The sequence below is a fragment of the Amblyraja radiata genome, chromosome 31 (assembly GCF_010909765.2).
Source record: "Amblyraja radiata isolate CabotCenter1 chromosome 31, sAmbRad1.1.pri, whole genome shotgun sequence".
Lineage (NCBI taxonomy): Eukaryota > Metazoa > Chordata > Chondrichthyes > Rajiformes > Rajidae > Amblyraja > Amblyraja radiata.
This window is the reverse complement of record NC_045986.1, coordinates 8,198,417-8,219,443: the sequence shown is the minus strand read 5'-3', so window position 1 is coordinate 8,219,443 and position 21,027 is coordinate 8,198,417. Positions and strand designations below refer to the sequence as shown.

At 46.9% G+C, this 21,027-nt stretch overlaps 1 protein-coding gene across 2 annotated transcripts in view; it reads left to right on the top strand.

Annotated features, from left to right (window-relative positions):
- The first annotated feature begins 2,355 nt into the window (after positions 1-2,355).
- The window catches only part of LOC116990373 (tumor necrosis factor receptor superfamily member 14-like), a 75,547-nt gene continuing 56,875 nt past the window's right edge, over positions 2,356-21,027 (top strand). The window contains exons 1-2 of one of the 2 annotated variants that reach the window (XM_033047988.1): positions 2,356-2,456; positions 19,989-20,128. In XM_033047988.1, coding sequence (XP_032903879.1) covers positions 19,999-20,128 — 130 coding nt within the window. In that variant the 5' untranslated portion in view covers positions 2,356-2,456; positions 19,989-19,998. Of the gene's footprint in view, positions 2,457-19,988; positions 20,129-21,027 lie in introns of those variants that run through there. The other variant, XM_033047989.1, reaches the window with a different exon arrangement.

Genomic DNA, 21,027 nt, shown 5'->3' with positions numbered 1-21,027 from the left:
CAAATCTCCAAATCACTCAATTTTATAATTCTTCCCTTGTCCAGTCCCTTCCTACCTACGTCTGAGACACTTCACATGCTCTACACCTCTTCAACAACTTGAGCAGGAACCCAACAGGACGGTATAGTGGCGCAGCGTTAGAGTTGCTGCCTGACAGGGTCAGAGACCTAGGTTTGATCCTGACTATCGCAGTATTGGTGCTCTCTGTATGGAGTTTGTATGTTTTCTCTGTGGCTGCGTGGATTTTCTCTGGGTGCTCTGGTTTCCTCCCACACTCCAAAGACGTACAGGTCTGCAAATTGGCTTTTGTAAATTGTCCCTCCTGCTAGTGTTCGGAGTGATCGCTGATCGGTACAGACCCAGTGCGCCAAAGCGTCTATTTCCACGCTATATCTCTAAAGTCAGCTTCCCTCTACTAACTCCAGCCCAGCGCAAATTGGAGGAACAGCACCTCATATTTTGCTTGGGTAGCTTACACCCCAGCAGTATGAACATTGACTTCTCTAACTTCAAGTAGCCCTTGCTTTCCCTCTCTCTCTATTCCTTCCCCCTTCCCAGTTCTCCGACCAGTCTTACTGTCTCTGACTACATTTTATCTCTCCACCGCCCACTCCCCTAACATCACTGAAGAAGGGTCTCGACCTGAAACGTCACCCATTCCTTCTCTCCAGAGATGCTGCCTATCCCGCTGATTTACTCCAGCCTTTTATGTCTATCTTCAATTTAAACAAGCATCTGCAGTTCTTTCCTACGCATCTGTTAAGTTGAGGTTTTCCATTCTACACATCACAGACATCTGAACTTCATCTACTGCATCCGGCATCCTCGATGTGGCTTCCATTACATCGGCGAGACCAAACGTAGACTCAGCGACCATTTCACCATTTGCATTTGGTCCTCCAAGGCCTACAGGATCTCCCAGTTCATAACCATTTTAATTGCCCTTCCCATTCCCACACTGAGCTGGGCATCCTCCGTTGCCAGAGTGTGGACACATGCAAATTGGAGGATCAGTACCTCGTACCTTGGATTGGGGGCGCTACTAGTCGGCTGCCCTGCCAGCAGCGTATTTGTTATTTCGTCTTTTTGGGGTTATTTTTGGTTTGTCTAAGTGTTTGTTTTGGGTGTCTCTCTGTGTGTCTTGTGTGGGGGATGAAAAGGGGGAAACTGTTTTTCAGTCCCTTCCTCGAAGGAGAGGCAGCTTTTTCCATGTGGCTTCTCCGCCTCTCCTCTCGCGACCAAACAGCTTGAATTGGAGCGGCCTTTCCTGGAGTCGGGCCCAGAGCTGCAGCAGCGGGAGCTGCGTGGCCTTGCCAGAGGGTCGCCAGAAAGGAGTGTTCCGATCGGTGGCCTGGTGACTTTCGCATCGTGGGGCTGTGGTCTGCGGAGCTTCTAGCCGGGGACGTGGCGTGGCAAGAGTCTGGGATCCCTTACCGGGGATTGCCAGAGAAGAGCTCCGACCACCGGCCTGCGGCCTATAACATACTGAAACCGCGGTCTCCGGTAGGAAAGAGCTGATTCGGACACTCCAAGTTGCGCAGTGCGTTCGATCGGCCCGACGAGAGGGCCCGTACATCCGGCCGTCCATAATGGTGACTACCGAGGGTTTATGGCCCCGACCACGAATGAACAAAGGGAGAAGCACTGACTGAACTTTGTGCCTTCCATTACAGCGAAGAATGCTGTGGTGGATGTTTGTGTTAAATTCTATTGTGGTTTTTTTTCAACGGTATCGCTGCATAGCAAATTCATTTCACTGTTCCTTAGTTGGTGCATGTGACAAATAAAATTGACTGACTTTGGATAGCTTACAAGACAGTGGTATGAACATTGTATTCATCTCCAATTTGAAGTAATAACTGTCTCAGCTCCTCTCTCTTCCTTTTGCGCCCTCCTCAGTGCACACATCACTTGCACCATCTCCCAGTCACCCAGCTCCCTTTCCCTCCTACCTACACTCAACTCCCATCCCTGTCCATTTCCTTTTATTTCCCATTCTACTCCCCCCTTCCATTCATATCCCTCCCCCCAACTTTACATTTCACTTATCTCCTTATCTGACACCTTTTGTCTCCTTCACACCTCTAGCCTCTGTCACTTTCTCCATCCACCCATCACTCGCCATGCTTTATCCCGCCCCACCCTCCTCACTTCCAGCTTTCTCCCTGCGACCACAATCAGTGTGAAGAGGGTCCATACCCCAACCGTGCTCCATCGTCTCCCTCTGCAGACGCTGCCCGTCTCTGGGACGGGGCCCCGCGCTGCCCCCTGGCGGCCGGGAGATGCATTGGCGGGCGCGGCTGCACCCCCTGTTGGCGGGGAGGATTATCGCTGGGCGCGGCTCCCCCTGGCGGCGGGGAGGAGTGGTGATCACCGCCGCTGGAAGCTCCAACGCAGGTGGACGTTGGGGAGCGGAGCGTCGGCCGGTCTGTGATGATCTCCCGCCCAGACTCCAGGTAGAGAAATGGAGATTAACTATTCCCTCAGCCTCCTAGCGGAGCGGTTACAGCCCGTGCTGGGCTCGGTGGCCCTCTCCGTGCACCGTGAGGTGGGGAGAGCGGCGAGTGGGCGACATACTGGAGATGTGGAGGAACAATCCAGAAGGTCAGGACATGAGGAGGACGAGTTGGTTCTGAGCCCCAGTGTCCGCCTCACCCCGTGGCTCCACCACATTTAACCTGCTCGGCACCCCCTCAGTCTTGAAAGTACTTCAAAACTTCAAAACCTCAACGTTTTGGGTAATTATCACCCTATCTACATGTGCTGCCACGTTCAGTGAGCTCAGAACTTGGTTAAGAAGTCCAAGATCCCTTTCAGAACAGTAGAGAATTAGTAGAGTTGAGTGGAGAATTACAAAGATTTGATTTCCCCAGAATGAAGATATTCCGTCCCTCTTTGAGAAAGAATCCAAGTTTGACCTACCTCGCCTTTTATCTAAAATCCTCTAAACCTGGCAGCAGTCTGTTGCAATCTCTCAAAAGCCTCCACATTCTTTCCTGTAATTGGGAGACCAGACCTACTTCAACCTTGTCAAGCCCCATGAAGACATACTTCTCCAAATACTTGGAAGGAAGAATGAATTAGCAAACATCTCCGCATCCCATTCTTAAGCAAACTTTATCCTGTTCACTAGCTCCAGCTGACATTTTAATTTGTCGACAAAAACACTGCTGATCATGGTCAGATACTTGTCTGCCTCAGCCCTAGGACACCAATGCAAGAGTTTCACAAGTCAATGTACTCTGTTAATCGTACTCTACATCGACAACTGCTTTGGTGCCACCTCCTGCACCCACACACAACTGACTGACTTCATCCACTTCACCACTAACTTCCATCCGGCACTCAAATACACCTGGACCATTTCCGACACTTCCCTACCATTCCTTGACCTCAATATCTCCATCGCAGGTGATAGACTTCTGACCGACATCCACTATAAACCTACTGACTCCCATGGCTATCTGGACTACACTTCTTCCCACCCTGCTTTGTGTAAGTACTCCATCCCCTACTTCCAATTCCTCCGTCTACGCCGCATCTGCTCCCAGGATGAGGCGTTCCACACCAGGGCATCTGAAATGTCCTCATTCTTCAGGGAACGGGGGTTCCCCTCCTCCACCATAAATGAGGCTCGCACCAGGGTCTCTTCCATACCCCGCAACATTGCTCTCTCTCCCCATCCCCCCACTCGCAACAAGGGCAGAGTCCCCCTAGTCCTCACCTTTCACCCCACCAGCCGTCACATACAACAAGTAATCCTCCGTCAGTTTCGCCACCTCCAACGTGACCCCACCACTCGCCACATCTTCCCATCTCCCCCCATGTCTGCCTTCCGCAAAGACCGCTCCCTCCGTAACTGCCTTGTCAATTCTTCCCTTCCCTCCCGTACCACCCCCTCCTCGGGTACTTTCCCTTGCAACCGCAAGAGATGCTACACTTGTTGCTTTACCTCCCCCCTCGACTCCATTCAAGGACCCAAGCATTCGTTCCAGGTGCGACAAAGGTTCACCTGCACCTCCTCCAACCTCATCTATTGCATCCGCTGTTCTAGATGTCAGCTGATCTACAGCGATCTTTTCGCCGAACACCTCCGCTCGGTCCGCAATAACCAACCTGACCTCCTGGTGGCTCAGCACTTCAACTCCCCCTCCCATTCTGTATCCGACCTCTCTGTCCTGGGTCTCCTCCATGGCCAGAGCAAGCAACACCGGGAATTGGAGGAACAGCACCTCATATTCCGCTTGGAGAGTCTGCATCCTGGGGGCATGAACATTGAATTCTCCAAATTTTGTTAGCCCTTGCTGTCTCCTCCCCTTCCTATCTCTCCCTCAGCCCTCGGGCTCCTCCTCCTTTTTCCTATCTTCTCCCCACCCCCCATCAGTCTGAAGAAGGGTTTCGGCCCGAAACGTTGACTATTTCCTTCGCTCCATAGATGCTGCTGCACCCACTGAGTTTCTCCAGCATTTCTGTCTACCTTCGATTTTCCAGCATCTGCAGTTCCTTCTTAAATACTCTGATAACTGTCTTGTGCTACTTAATATCTCTTTTCTTCCAACATAAGTGATAAAAAATTCCATCAACCATATAAGAAAATGAAGTAGTTGGATGCATGAGGTAGAAAACTTATGTTGATGAATTAATAAGTAATTATTTGTATGCAAGACAAAGATCACCTTTGAGAGGAAATCTAATGTAAGATTCAATAACATTCTCATCATGAACGGTGCATGTCTCACATGGGTGTCACAATCGACAAGATACTTGCTAAATGTCAGATCACCTGTGGTGTTTGACAGGTCTCCTAAAACCTGTTTATCGTCCACAAGATAAACCAGTGTGATGGAATGTGCACATTGATGGATAAATGTATTTATAGCAATCCATCCACCACACAAACCTCTCCATCACCAGTGCACTTTGGCTGCAGAATATACCATCTGAAAAACACCTTGTGAACAAACTGCCTTATCGCTAAAGAGGATAATATATGGTATAGGAGCCAGACCATTCCATGGAACCCGAGTACCCATTTGCTGATCTTCATCCCCAATACATAATACCATATGTATACCACCGGGTGGCACCGTACGTAGCATTACCTAGGGTAGATTGGGGAATTCATCCCGATGCATGCACAAATTCATTGGATCACCCCGTGTTTGTCCAAATTTTTCGTATGTGTGTACTATTTTAGTTAAGCTCTAATGTATATGATTCCATTTACTTTAGGGAATGATTTATTGATATGTAGAAGTGGATATATTTTCATACAATTTATTATATTTTATAAAGTATTTTACTGCATGCCACGGGTACAGGCTAAAGGTACAGTGCTTTTTGTTTATATAATAAAGGTGCAGTTTAAAGGTCAAGAGGGAGCTGCTGTTTGTGAGTCAGATACCTGCTGATTTCTCCCAGCAGTTTCTATTGTATTATACTGGTATCGGATCCAGGGTAAGGCGAGAGAATGACAGCCAGAACAGTGTACTGTTCTGGATGTCAGATGTGGGAGGTCATGGTGTCGGATGGCCCTCCAGACGTCCACATCTGCACCAGGTGCAGCGAGATGGGGCTCCTAAGGGACCGTATTAGGATCCTGGAGCAGCAGCTCGATGACCTCTGTCTGGTCAGGGAGAGTGAGGAGGTCATAGAGGGGAGTTATAGGGAGGTGGTCACTCCAAAACCACGGGAGAGAGACATGTGGGTCACGCTAAGGAAGGGCAAGGGGCAGAGGCAGGAACGAGTGAGTATTCCAATGTCGGTACACCTTGCAAATAAGTACTCCTGTTTGAGTACGGATGGGGGTGACAGCCTACCCGGGGGTAGCGACAGCGGACGGGCCTCCAGCACAGAGACCGGCCCTATTGCTCCGAAAGGTAGGGAAAAAAAGAAGAGGGCAATAGTAATTGGGGACTCTATTGTTAGGGGGTCAGATAGGCGATTCTGTGGATGCAGTCGGGAGATCAGGATGGAGGTCTGCCTCCCTGGTGCCAAGGTCTCGGACGTGTCAACGCATCCAAGATATCCTGAAATCAGAGGGAGAGGAGCCTGAGGTCGTGGTACATATAGGTACCAATGACATAGGTAAAAAAAGGGAAGAGGTCCTGAAGGGAGGATTTAGGGAGTTGGGAGGAGAGTTAAGGAAAAGGACCAAAAAGGTAACAATCTCAGGATTACTGCCTGTGCCACGCGACAGTGAGAGTAGGAATGGAGCGAGGTGGAGGATAAATGCGTGGCTGAAAGACTGGTGCAGAGGGCAGGGATTCAAGTTTCTGGATCATTGGGACTTCTTTTGGGGAAGGTGGGACCTGTACAGAAAGGATGGGTTGCACTTGAACCCGAGGGGGACCAATATCCTGGCGGGGAAATTTGCAAAGGCTACTGGGGAGACTTTAAACTAGAATGGTTGGGGCGAGGGACTCAAATAGAGAAAGCTAGTAGACAGAATGGGAGGCAGAAAGCAGAAAAGGGAAGCACTCTGACACAAGAGGAGAAAGAAAAAAAAGGAAATAAACAGAGAATAAGAGACGGGGGGTTTCTTAAATGTGCATATTTTAATGCTAGGAGCATTGTAAGAAAGGTGGATGAGCTTAGAGTCTGGATAGACACCTGGAAGTATGATGTTGTGGCGATCAGTGAAACATGGTTGCAGGGGGGCTGTGATTGGAAACTAAATATTCCAGGATTTTGTTGCTTCAGGTGTGATAGAATTGGAGGGGCAAGAGGTGGAGGTGTTGCATTGCTAGTCAAGGAAGATATTACAGCAGTGCTTTGGCAGGATAGATTGGAGGGCTCATCTAGGGAGGTTATTTGGGTGGAACTGAGAAGTGGGAAAGGTGTAGCAACACTTATAGGGGTGTATTATAGACCGCCAAATGGGGAATGAGAATTGGAAGAGCAAATATGTAAGGAGATAGCAGATATTAGTAGTAAGCGCAAGGTAGTGATTGTGGGAGATTTCAACTTTCCACACATAGACTGGAAAACACATTCTGTAAATGGGCTGGATGGTTTGGAGTTTGTAAAATGTGTGCAGGATAGTTTTTTGCAGCAGAGGTACCTACTGGAGGAGGGGCAGTGCTTGACCTCCTGTTAGGAAATGAGACGGGACAGGTGGCGGAGGTATGCGTTGGGGAGCACTTTGGGTCCAGTGATCACAATACCATTAGTTTCAATATAATTATGGAGAAAGTCAGAACTGGACTTAGGGTTGAGATTTTTGATTGGAGAAAGGCTAACTTTGATGAGATGCGAGATGATTTAAAAGGAGTGGGACATTTGTTTTATGGGAAAGATGTAGAAGAGAAATGGAGGACATTTAAAGGGGAAATTTTAAGAGTACAGAATCTTTATGTTCCTGTTCGGTTGAAAGGAAACAGTAAAAATTGGAAAGAGCCCTGGTTTTCAAGGGAAATTGGACATCTTGTTCGGAAAAAGAGGGAGATCTACAATAATTATAGGCAGCATGAAGTAAATGAGGTGCTTGAGGAGTATAAGGAATGTAAAAAGAATCTTAAGAAAGAAATTAGAAAAGCTAAAAGAAGATATGAGGTTGCTTTGGCAAGTAAGGTGAAAGTAAATCCAAAGGGTTTCTACAGCTATATTAATAGCAAAAGGATAACGAGGGATAAAATTGGTCCATTGGAGAGACAGAGTGGACAGCTATCTGCAGAGCCAAAAGAGATGGGGGAGATATTGAACAATTTCTTTTCTTCGGTATTCACCAAGGAGAAGGATATTGAATTATGTGAGGTAAGGGAAACTAGTAGAGTAGCTATGGATACTATTGTATTGTATTGTATTTTAATGACCACACAGCCAGGCTGGTGGAATTTGGGTTGTCAGCAGCGATACAATAATAAAGAACACACAACCACAATAAAAATGTAACACAAACATCCACCACAGCATTCATCACTGTGGTGGAAGGCACAAAAATTTGACCAGTCCTCTTCCATTTCCCCCCCCCGTGGACAGGACCAGAGTCCAGAGTCAGTCCAGGATCGGCTCTTCCTCACCGGAGACCGCGGCTTTAAGTTGTTGTAGGCCGCAGGCCGGCGGTCGAGATTTAAAGTCTCCGCCGCAGCCAGAAGCACCGTAGACTGCAGGGCCGACGGTCGAAGCTCCCCTCCAGGGGTGATGGTAAGTCCATGCCGGCCCCGCGGTAGAAGTTGGCCGCAGGCCGGCAGTGATGGCTTCTTCTTCTAGCTGGAACTCTGCAGAACGCGACTTCAGGCTGCGACTTCAGGCTGCCGACTGCCCCGGGCCAGCGAAACGGAGCTCTCCCCTCCAGCGAGCCCCAGCGAGGGCTCACCCGCTCCACAACGAGAGTCCACGCTGCGCCCACCGCTGAAGCCCCGAGCGTGTCTCCGGGAAAGGCCGCGCCGATCCTTGATGTTAGGCCACGGGGGAGGCGACCTGGAAAAAGTCGCCTCTCCATGGAGGAGGCGACCGAAGCGATTTCCCCCTCACCCCCCCACACCACCCCCCACACAAAACACAAAGAAACACAAAATACATACTTTAAAACATACTAAAAAATAAGAAAAGGTTGAAAAAACTGACGCGCTGCTGACAAGGCTGCCGCCAGAGCAGCGTCCCCTATGAGTTTCAAAGTAAAAGAAGTACTGACACTTTTGAAAAATATAAAAGTGGATAAGACATGACTTCAGAATTAAGGGACAGAAGTTTAGGGGTAACATGAGGGGGAACTTCTTTACTCAGAGAGTGGTAGCGGTGTTGAATGAGCTTCCAGTGGAAGTGGTGGCGGCAGGTACGTTGGTATCATTTAAAAATAAATTGGATAGGCATATGGATGAGAAGGGAATGGAGGGTTATGGTATGAGTGCAGGCAGGTGGGACTAAGGGAAAAAAGTTGTTCGGCACGGACATGTAGGGCCGAGATGGCCTGTTTCCGTGCTGTAATTGTTATATGTTATATGGTTATAAGTCTCCAGGTCCTGACAGGATATTCCCTAGGACATTGAGGGAAGTTAGTGTAGAAATAGCCGGGGCTATGACAGAAATATTTCAAATGTCATTAGAAACGGAAATAGTCCCCGAGGATTGGCGTACTGCGCATGTTGTTCCATTGTTTAAAAAGGGTTCTAAGAGTAAACCTAGCAATTATAGACCTGTTAGTTTGACTTCAGTGGTGGGCAAATTAATGGAAAAGATACTTAGAGATAATATATATAAGCATCTGGATAAACAGGGTCTGATTAGGAACAGTCAACATGGATTTGTGCCTGGAAGGTCATGTTTGACTAATCTTCTTGAATTTTTTGAAGAGGTTACTAGGGAAATTGACGAGGGTAAAGCAGTGGATGTGGTCTATATGGACTTTAGTAAGGCCTTTGACAAGGTTCCTCATGGAAGGTTGGTTAAGAAGGTTAAACTGTTGGGTATAAATGCAGGAATAGCAAGATGGATTCAACAGTGGCTGAATGGGAGAAGCCAGAGGGTAATGGTGGATGGCTGTTTGTCGGGTTGGAGGCAGGTGACTAGTGGGGTGCCTCAGGGATCTATGTTGGGTCCTTTGTTGTTTGTCATGTACATCAATGATCTGGATGAAGGTGTGGTAAATTGGATTAGTAAGTATGCAGATGATACCAAGATAGGGGGTGTTGTGGATAATGAAGAGGATTTCCAAAGTCTACAGAGCGATTTAGGCCATTTGGAAAAATGGGCTGAAAGATGGCAGATGGAGTTTAATGCTGATAAATGTGAGGTGCTACACCTTGGCAGGACAAATCAAAATAGGACATACATGGTAAATGGTAGGGAATTGAAGAATACAGTTGAACAAAGGGATCTGGGAATAACCGTGCGTAGTTCCTTGAAGGTGGAATCTCATATAGATAGGGTGGTAAAGAAAGCTTTTGGTATGCTAGCCTTTATAAATCAGAGCATTGAGTATAGAAGCTGGGATGTAATGTTAAAATTGTACAAGGCATTGGTGAGACCAAATCTGGAGTATGGTGTACAATTTTGGTCGCCCAATTATAGGAAGGATGTCAACAAAATAGAGAGAGTACAGCAGAGATTTACTAGAATGTTGCCTGGGTTTCAACAACTAAGTTACAGAGATAGGTTGAATAAGTTAGGTCTTTATTCTCTGGAGCGCAGAAGGTTAAGGGGGGACTTGATAGAGGTCTTTAAAATGATGAGAGGGATAGACAGAGTTGATGTGGACAAGCTTTTCCCTTTGAGAATAGGGAAGATTCAAACAAGAGGACATGACTTCAGAATTAAGGGACAGAAGTTTAGAGGTAACATGAGGGGGAACATCTTTACTCAGAGAGTGGTAGCGGTGTGCAATGAGCTTCCAGTGGAAGTGGTGGAGGCAGGTTCGTTGGTATAATTTAAAAATAAATTGGATAGGCATATGGATGAGAAGGGAATGGAGGGTTATGGTATGAGTGCAGGCAGGTGGGACTAAGGGAAAAAAGTTGTTCGGCACGGACTTGTAGGGCCGAGATGGCCTGTTTCCGTGCTGTAATTGCTATATGGTTATATGCAGAGTGAATGGACCTTTGAACAGACATTTAATCTTCATAAAGAACTGATACCAGATAAGTAATGATAGTAGATGAATATGAATAGGGTAGTTTTAGTATGCCAGAAGTTGAAGAATGTGAGAGAAGGTAATCAAAGTTGGTTGCGGTCAGGCAAGTGAGGAGTAGTAATCAAGGATAAAGAAGGGTATTCAAGGATAAAGAAGGACTCTGTGTATGTAGGTGAGGTGCTAAACGAATACTTTGCATCTGCATTCACCAAGAAGGACAGCGAGATCAGTGTGGAGAAAACAAATATGCCAGGGCATTTTGAGATCAAGAAGGAGGTGGTGCTGATGCTCTTCACGAGCATTAAGGTGGATGTGCTCATGACCTGATAGCATCTTTCACAGGTTACTGAGGGAGGCAAGAGAGGAGATTGCGGAGGCCATGACAAGGATCTTTGTTTCTTCTCTGGCCACAGGCGAGAACTGGAGAGTGACCAATGTTGTTCCTTGGTTTAAAGAAGAAGAGAGAATCCAGGTAACTGTAGGCCAGTGAGCCTCATGTCAGTAGTAGTGGAAGGGAGAGAATTCTTCAAGCTAGGATTTATTCCCATTTAGAGGACAATGGGCTAATTAGGGATAGTGAACACGGCTTGTACGCAGCAGGTCGTGTCTTGTTAACCTGGTTGAGTTTTTTGATGAGGTGTTGAGGGAGATTGATCTAGCAAGTTGTTGTATACATGAATTTTAGTAAGGCTTTTGACGAGGCCCCTCATGTTAAGCTGATCTAGAATAAGATGTACGGGATTCACAATAATTGGTGATATGGATTCAGAACTGGTTTATTCATAAAAGACAAAAGGTTGTGGTGGAAGGAAGATAATCTGGCTGGAAGTGTGTGACCAGTGGAGTTCCCAGGGATCTGTGACAATAGACAATAGGTACAGGAGTAGGCCATTCGGCCCTTCGATCCAGCACCGCCAATCAATGTGATCATGGCTGATCATCCCCAATCAGTACCCCGTTCCTGCCTTCTCCCCATATCCCCAGATTCCGCTATTTATAAGAGCCCTATCTAGCTGTCTTTTGAAAGCATCCAGACAACCTGCCTCCACCTCTGCGGCGCGACTTTCGTCAGCAGCGGCCTCTGCAGTCCGTCTGCGTTTTTATTATTTTATGTCTATGTTTTAATGTAGTTTTAATGTAGTTTTTGTTATTTTTTGTTGGGGTATGTGTGTGGGGGGGGTGGGGGTGGTGTGGGGGGGGGGGGGGGGGGGGGTGGGGGTAACTTTTAAATCTCTCCCTGCACGGGAGACCCGACGTTTTCTTTGTCGGGTCTCCGTTGTCGTTGGGGCTGCAACGAGGAGCGGCCTCCAACAGGAAGACCGGGGGCTGTGGTGCCGACTACTCACCTCACCGTCGCGGAGCTGGCCGAGTCCAGAGCGGGTGGAGCTGTGGTGGATGCTGCTGCGACCCGACCCCCGGAGATTCGGAGGCTGCAACTGCGGGTCTGGCGGACGGCGGCACCGGGAGCCCGCGGGTCCCTGGAGGGAGACCGCTTTTCAGGGCTCCCGCAACGGCGACTTCTCCCGCCCGAGTTGCGGGGTTGAAGAGCTCCTGGAGCGGGGCCTACATCACCGCCCCGCGCGGCTTGGAATGGCTGCGGGACTCTGCGAGCGCACGCCGGGGGCTCTAACATCAAGAACCCGGTGTGCGACCTTGCATCACCCGGCGTGGCTTTAATGGCCGCGGGACAATCGCCATCGCCAGCCGGGGGCCTTGACTTTGACTCCGACATCGGGGGGGAGAGTGCAGTGGAGAGATAAGTTTTTTTGGCCTTCCATCACAGCAATGTGATGGATGTTTATGTAAATGATGTTGTGTCTTGGGTCTATTTGTTTGTAATGTATGGCTGCAGAAACGACATTTCGTTTGGACCTCAAGGGGTCCAAATGACAATAAATTGAATTGTATTGTATTGTATTATATAATTCCACAGACTCACCACTCCCTGTGAGAAAAAGTGTTACCTCGTCTCCGTTCGAAATGGCTTATTCCTTATTCTTACACTGTGGCCTCTGGTTCTGGACTGCCCCAACATCGGGAACATGTTTCCTGCCTCTAGCGTGTCCAAACCCTTAACAATCTTATATGTTTCAATGAGAAACCCTCTCATCCTTCTAAACTCCAAGCCCAGCTGCTCCATTCTCTCAGCATATTAAATCCCTCCATCCCGGGAATTAACCTTGTAAACCTACGCTGCACTCCCTCAATAGCAAGAATGTCCGTCCTCAAATTAGGGGACCAAAACTGCACACAATACTCCAGGTGTGGTCTCACTAGGGCTCTGTGCTGGGACATCTGCTGTTTGTGATGTACATAAGTGACTTGGACAAATGTAGATGGGTTGGTGAGTAAGATTGCTGATTATACTAATATTGGAGGAGTTGAAGACAGTGAAGAAGGCTGTCAGAAGATACAGCGGGATACAGATTAGCTGCAGTAATGGGAAGAGCAATAGCAGATGGAGTTTAATCCGAGCAAATGTGAGGTGTTGCAATTTGGGAGGTTGAAGGTAAGAGGGGAGTATAAAGTTAATGGCAAAGCCTTTACAACATTGATGCACAGAGGTATCTTGGAGTTCATAGCTCACTGAACGTGGCAGCACAAGTAGACAGGGTGGTAAAGAATGCGCATGGTATGCTTGCCTTCTTTGCTAGGGGCATTAACAGGCAGGAAGTTGTGATGCAGCTCTATAAGACTTTGGCTTGGCCACATTTGGAGTATTGCTCACAGTTGTGGTCGCCCCATTGTGGAATGATGAGGAGGTTTTGGAGAGAGTGCAAAGAATTTTTCAGAATGCTGCCTGGATTAGAGGGTTTCAGTTACAAGGCCAGGTTGGCTAAACTTGGATTATTTTCTTTTGAACATCGGAGATCGAGGGGCGAAAATTGATTGGAGTATATGAGAGGCATAAATAGGCTATATGGTGAGAGGGAGAAAGTTTAACGGAGATATGCAGAGCAAGTTTTTTTTAACCTAGAACGCACTGGCAGGGGCGGGGGTGGAGGCAGAGATGATAGTATCGTTTGAGAATGGAGTGATATGGAGCATGTTCAGGCAGTTGAGATATGTTTATCTTGTCGTCATATTTGACGCAAACATTGTGGGTCGAAGAGCCCATTCTTCTGCTGTACTGTTCTATGTAATAAATGCTTAGACATGTTGATTCTTTACACTCTGAATTAAGCAATACTCTGTACCTCCTGGAAAACATTCAGTTGTTGAATGTCCTTTGACAATGGCCAAGCCAGCCACTCAGGACAGAGATAGAAACATAGAAAATAGGTGCAGGAGTAGGCGATTCGGCCCTTCGAGCCTGCACCGCCATTCAATATGATCATGGTTGATCATCCAACTCAGTATCCTGTACCTGCCTTCTCTCCATACCCCCTGATCCCCTTAGCCACTAGGGCCACATCTAACTCCCTCTTAAATATAGCCAATGAACTGGCCTCAACTACCTTCTGTGGCAGAGAATTGTTTTTCTCATCTCGGTCCTAAAGGATTTCCCCTTTATCCTTAAACTGTGAACCCTTGTCCTGGACTTCCCCAACATCGGGAACAATCTTCCTGCATCTAGCCTGTCCAACCCCTTAAGAATTTTGTACGTTTCTATAAGATCCCCCATCAATCTTCTAAGTTATAGCGAGCACAAGCCGAGTCTATCCAGTCTTTCTTCATATGAAAGTCCTGACATCCCAGTCTGGTGAACCTTCTCTGTACTCCCTCTATGGCAAGAATGTCTTTCCTCAGATTTGGAGACCAAAACTGCTCAAATCCTTTTGCTATGAATGCTAACATACCATTCACTTTCTTCATGGAGGGGTGTACAGTAATTCCTAGCCTACCCTCAGTGAACAAAAGCAATACTAGCAGCGTACTGTAGATGTTGGTAATCGCAAAATATCCATGTAAAGATAATGGGTCAAAAAACTATAGTTCAAAATACATCAGTATTAATGTTACTTTTATGTTGAAAATAATTATGATTATTAACAACAACATCCATGCACATAGCACCTTTCACGTAGGAATGTTCTTAAGTTGTTTCAGTGAGTAACACTAAATTTCTTATCTTGAACACGGAACTTAATATCATACTAACAACTGCTAAAAAAAAACGTCTTCATGACAATTAAGTTTTGGTGAATATAAATGAATGCATGACCCCAACAGCAAGATGTTTTCCTAGAGATACAGAGTATTGCCTAATTTGGATAGTTTTATAATCTGGAGCTAAAATCAAACTGCCTGAGGAACTCAGCTGGTCAAGCAACATTGTGGAGCTAGAGGGTTAGACAACATTTCAGGAAAAGAGACTGCATCAGGACTATGTGTAGGAATGAACTGCATATGCTGGTATAAACTAAAGATACAAAATACTGGAGTAACTCAGCAGGACAGGCAGCACCTCTGGAAAGAAAGAATGGGTGACGTTTCGGATCTGAAGATGGGTCTGAACTCGAAACGTTGCCCCGTGGCGGCGCGACTCACCCGTTGCAGCGGCCCCTACAGCCTGTCTGTCATTTTTTATTTTTTGTCTAGTTAAATGTAGTGTTGGTGTTTTTTAATACTAGTTTTAAATGTGTAGCAAAAGCTACTGGAGAGACTTTAAACTAGTATGGTTGGGGGGAGGGACTCAAATTGGGAAAGCTAGCAGTCAGTGTGTGAGGCAGGAGGCAGAGAATGGTGGCACTCCGACCCAAAATGTAGGGGAGAGAGAAGAAAAAGACAATAAACAGAGAATAAGAGAGGGTGGGTTTCTTAAATGTGTATATTTTAATGCTAGGAGCATTGTAAGAAAGGTGGATGAACTCAGAGCCTGGATTGACACCTGGAAGTATGATATTGTGGCGATCAGTGAAACATGGTTGCAGGAGGGCTGTGATTGGAAACTAAATATTCCAGGATTTTGTTGCTTCAGGTGAGATAGAATTGGAGGGGCAAGAGGTGGAGGTGTTGCATTGCTTATCAGGGAAGATATTGCAGCAGTGCTTTGGCAGGATAGATTAGAGGGCTCGTCTAGGGAGGCTATTTGGGTGGAACTGAGAAATGGGAATGGGGGAGCAACACTTATAGGGGTGTATTATAGACCGCCAAATGGGGAGCGAGAATTGGAAGAGCAAATATGTAAGGAGATTGCAGATATTAGTAGTAAGCACAAAGTAGTGATTGTGGGAGATTTCAATTTTCCACACATAGACTGGGAAACACATTCTGTAAATGGGCTGGATGGGTTGGAGTTTGTAAAATGTGTGCAGGATAGTTTTTTGCAGCAATACATGGAAGTACCTACTAGAGAAGGGGCGGTGCTGGACCTCCTGTTAGGAAATGAGACGGGTCAGGTGGCAGGTATGCGTTGGGGAACAGTTCGGGACCAGTGATCACAATACCATTAGTTTCAATATAATTATGGAGAGGGTCAGAACTGGACCTAGGGTTGAGATTTTTGATTGGAGAAAGGCTAACTTTGAGGAGATGCGAAAGGATTTAAAAGGAGTAAATTGGGACAGTTTGTTTTATGGGAAAGATGTGGAAGAGAAATGGAGTACATTTAAAGGTGACATTTTAAGAGTACAGAATCTTTATGTCCCTGTTCGGTTGAAAGGAAATAGTAAAAATCGGAAAGAGCCATGGTTTTCAAGGGAAATTGGACACTTGGTTCGGAAAAAGAGGGAGATCTACAATAATTATAGGCAGCATGGAGTAAATGAGGTGCTTGAGGAGTATAAAGAATGTAAAAAGAATCTTAAGAAAGAAATTAGAAAAGCTAAAAGAAGATATGAGGTTGCTTTGGCAAGTAAGGTGAAAGTAAACCCAAAGGGTTTCTACAGCTACATTAATAGCAAAAGGATAACGAGGGATAAAATTGGTCCATTAGAGAGTCAGAGTGGACAGCTATCTGCAGAGCCAAAAGAGATGGGGGAGATATTGAACAATTTCTTTTCTTCGGTATTCACCAAGGAGAAGGATATTGAATTATGTGAGGTAAGGGAAACAAGTAGAGTAGCTATGGAAACTATGAGATTCAAAGAAGAGGAAGTACTGACACTTTTGAGAAATATAAAAGTGGATAAGTCTCCAGGTCCGGACAGGATATTCCCTAGGACATTGAGGGAAGTTAGTGTAGTAATAGCAGGGGCTATGACAGAAATATTTCAAATGCCATTAGAAACGGGAATAGTGCCGGAGGATTGGTGTACTGCGCATGTTGTTCCATTGTTTAAAAAGGGGTCTAAGAGTAAACCTAGCAATTATAGACCTGTTAGTTTGACGTCAGTGGTAGGCAAATTAATGGAAAGGATACTTAGAGATAATATATATAAGCATCTGGATAAACAGGGTCTGATTAGGAACAGTCAACGTGGATTTGTGCCTGGAAGGTCATGTTTGACTAATCTTCTTGAATTTTTTGAAGAGGTTACTCGGGAAATTGATGAGGGTAAAGCAGTGGATGTTGTATGTATGGACTTCAGTAAGGCCTTTGACAAGGTTCCTCATGGAAGGTTGGTTAAGAAGGTTCAATGGTTGGGTATTAATGGTGGAGTAGCAAGATGGATTCAACAGTGGCTGAATGGGAGATGCCAGAGAGTGATGGTGGATGGTTGTTTGTCAGGTTGGAGGCCAATGACTAGTGGGGTGCCACAGGGATCTGTGTTGGGTCCACTGTTGTTTGTCATGTACATCAATGATCTGGATGATGGTGTGGTAAATTGGATTAGTAAGTATGCAGATGATACTAAGATAGGTGGGGTTGTGGATAATGAAGTAGATTTTCAAAGTCTACAGAGAGATTTATGCAAGTTGGAAGAGTGGTCTGAAAGATGGCAGATGGAGTTTAATGCTGATAAGTGTGAGGTGCTACATCTTGGCAGGACAAATCAAAATAGGACGTACATGGTAAATGGTAGGGAATTGAAGAATGCAGGTGAACAGAGGGATCTGGGAATAACTGTGCACAGTTCCCTGAAAGTGGAATCTCATGTAGATAGGGTGGTAAAGAAAGCTTTTGGTGTGCTGGCCTTTATAAATCAGAGCATTGAGTATAGTGGCTCAGCACTTCAACTCCCCCTCCCATTCCCAATCCGACCTCTCTGTCCTGGGTCTCCTCCATTGCCAGAGTGAGCAACAGCGGAAATGGGAGGAACAGCACCTCATATTCCGTCTGGGGACCTTGCGTCCTTATGGCATTAACATTGAATTCTCCCAATTTGGCTAGCCTTTGCTGTCTCCTCCCCTTCCTTAACCCTCTAGCTGTCTCCTCCCACCCTCCCATCCGCCCGCCCTCAGGCTCCTCCTCCTCCACCCCTTTTCCTTCTTTCTTTCCCCACCCCCCATCAGTCTGAAGAAGGGTTTCGGCCAGAAACGTCGCCTATTTCCTTCGCTCCATAGATGCTGCTGCACCCGCTGAGTTTCCCCAGCAATTTTGTGTACCATTGAGTTAAGAAGTTGGGATGTAATGTTAAAATTGTACAAGGCATTGGTGAGGCCAATTCTGGAGTATGGGGTACAATTTTGGTCGCCTAATTATAGGAAGGATGTCAACAAAATAGAGAGAGTACAGAGGAGATTTACTAGAATGTTGCCTGGGTTTCAGCAACTAAGTTACAGAGAAAGGTTGAACAAGTTAGGGCTTTATTCTTTGGAGCGCAGAAGGTTAAGGGGGGACTTGATAGAGGTCTTTAAAATGATGAGAGGGATAGACAGAGTTGACGTGGATAAGCTTTTCCCACTGAGAGTAGGGAAGTTTCAAACAAGGGGACATGACTTGAGAATTAAGGGACAGAAGTTTAGGGGTAACATGAGGGGGAACTTCTTTACTCAGAGAGTGGTGGCTGTGTGGAATGAGCTTCCAGGGAAGGTGGTGGAGGCAGGTTCGTTTTTATCATTTAAAAATAAATTGGATAGTTATATGGACGGGAAAGGAATGGAGGGTTATGGTCTGAGCGCAGGTATATGGGACTAGGGGAGAATACGTGTTCGGCACGGACTAGAAGGGTCGAGATGGCCTGTTTCCGTGCTGTAATTGTTATATGGTTATATGGTATATGTGTGGGGAGGGGGAAACCGTCTCTTCCCTGTCCGGGAGACCCGACCTTTTCCCTGTCGGGTCTCCATTGTCGTTGGGGCCTAGCACCGTGGAGCGGCCTCCAACCTGAACGACCCGGGGGCTCGGGAGACTGCGGAGCTGCGGACTACTCACCATCGTGGGGCTGGCCGGCCTCGGAGCATGGGGAGCGGTGGTGACTCGCTGCTGCGACTCGACTCCTGGAGCTCGGAGGCTCCAGCACCGCAGCCGCAGGTCCGGTGGACTGTCGGGACATCGGGAGCTCGCGGGTCCGGGGGGAGAGAGAGACCGCTTCCCGGAGCTCCCGCAACGCGACTTCTCCAGCCCGTGTCGCGGGGTTGTAACGACCTGGAGCGGGGTCGAACATCGCCCAGCACGGCTTCATGACCGTGGGACATTCCAGCGCCCGCCGTGGGCTCCAACTTTGTGACATTTAGACCAGGAGCGGGGCCGTAAATCGCCCGGCACGTTTCAGAGAATGAAACTGAGTCCTAGGAAATGTTGAAAAAAATCGCGACAAGGGAATCATGAGTGGGAGAGATGTAAGTTTTAGAGTTTGGTTAGCTTCACAACTTTGTTGGAACAACATGCTTTGATGGTGAAAAAAGGTTAACTTATAATTAAACGAACAGGTTCACTTCTTAATAAACAGACAACTCACAAAGCGGTTTGGTTTGGTAATGGTTACTAATTAACGGCCGATGGAAGTGGCAAGGAAAAAATCCCAGCCAAGTGAGCAACACGAACACTTGGCTGTCCTCTCTCCACTTCCCTGAACACAGAATTACATGGTATTTTATACTGTTCTTTTATCACCTAAGCACATTCCAAAGAAATTAGTCATGGTCAGAGGTACAGTAAATACACATTACTACAGGATGCGTCTGAGTTTGTCTCCTGTCAATCATCAGTCTCATCAAAGGCATCTTGTCATGTACAAGGCAGTTACATATCAAAGGCATCGGACATTGTCTCAATACGCCTCACTGGGATTAATCTGGGTTTCCTCTCTCATCAATTGGTAGACGCATTTCAAAGTCATCGGTCATTATCTCAATATACAGCAACCTGGGGGAAGTCTGGCTTGTCTTTCTGTATCAATCTACTGGAGAAAAGCCTGCTTTGAGACTAAATATAAGTTGTAATAATCCAGGAATCCATTTACTATATTTTTTATATTTTTAACATCATTCAGCCTTATCCCTTTGGCAAAATGGTTTGGGGGTATCAAATTCCATTTGATGTTTCATTAAATAGGTTTGCAGTAAGCATGTGGAGAAGATATCTTGGAGTGAATGCATGACTGACTGACCAAGTAGTGAAACTAAAGTTGTGTGCTGTCATATTTTTCAGATACTAAAGGATGTTTGAAAATTCAATGAAGACAGAGAAATGGAAACAACTGCCTGTCATCCTAAACATCTCACTGTTCACAGCATTGCTTATCACTGGATGGAAATCTATTGATCATCAACATGTGCTTTCTTGCTCAGGTCTGCATTATCACATTTACACATTTTCTGGACTTTGTTTCTCTATATCTTCAGTAATCCTAATAGGCTAATTTTGATTGGGCTGAAGACATTTGTGCATAAAAATACAGAGTTAACATTTCAGATCAGTTACCCAGAAAAGTGGGAATATGTGTATTTTTATGATGGGGAGGGTACTCAGAAAAGTCGTCAAGTTTTATTCGTCACTTGTACATAAAGTGCAAGTGAAATGAATTTGCCAGCAGCGGTACAATAAAAAAAGAACACACAATACACAATAAAAATTTACACAAACATCCACCACAGCATTCATCACTGTGGTGGAAGACACAAAATTTGGCCTGTCCTCCTCCATTTTCCCCCATGGTTGGGACCTCAACCCTCCGCAGTCGCCGCTGCGGGCGTCCAGATGTTCAGACAAGGTAAGTCCAGATAAGTCCTGAATCGGTGCCTCCCCACCGGAGACCGCGGCTTCAAGTTGGTGTAGGCCGCAGGCCAGCGGTCGAAGATTTAAAGTCCCTGCTGTGCCGCAGCCAGAAGCACCACAGACCGCAGGGCCGGCGGTCAGAGCTCCTCTCCAGGGATCCCCGGCAAGGGACCCCGCTCAGGATGGTAAGTCCACGCCACGCCCGCGTTAGAAGTTGGCCGCGGTCGGAGCTCTTCTCTCGGGTCCCCAACGAGGGATCCCCGGACCAGGACGCCGCCAGCTGGAGCTCTGCTGACCGTGGCTTCAGGCTGCCGCTGGCCAGTGAACGGAGCGCTCCCCTCCGGCGACCTCCGGCGAGGGCTCGCCCGCTCTGTGATGAAAGAGTCCTCGCTGCGCCCGCTGCTGCAGCTGAAGCCCCGCGCGCATCTCCGGGAAAAGCCGCACCGATCCTTGTTGTTAGGCCATGGGGGAG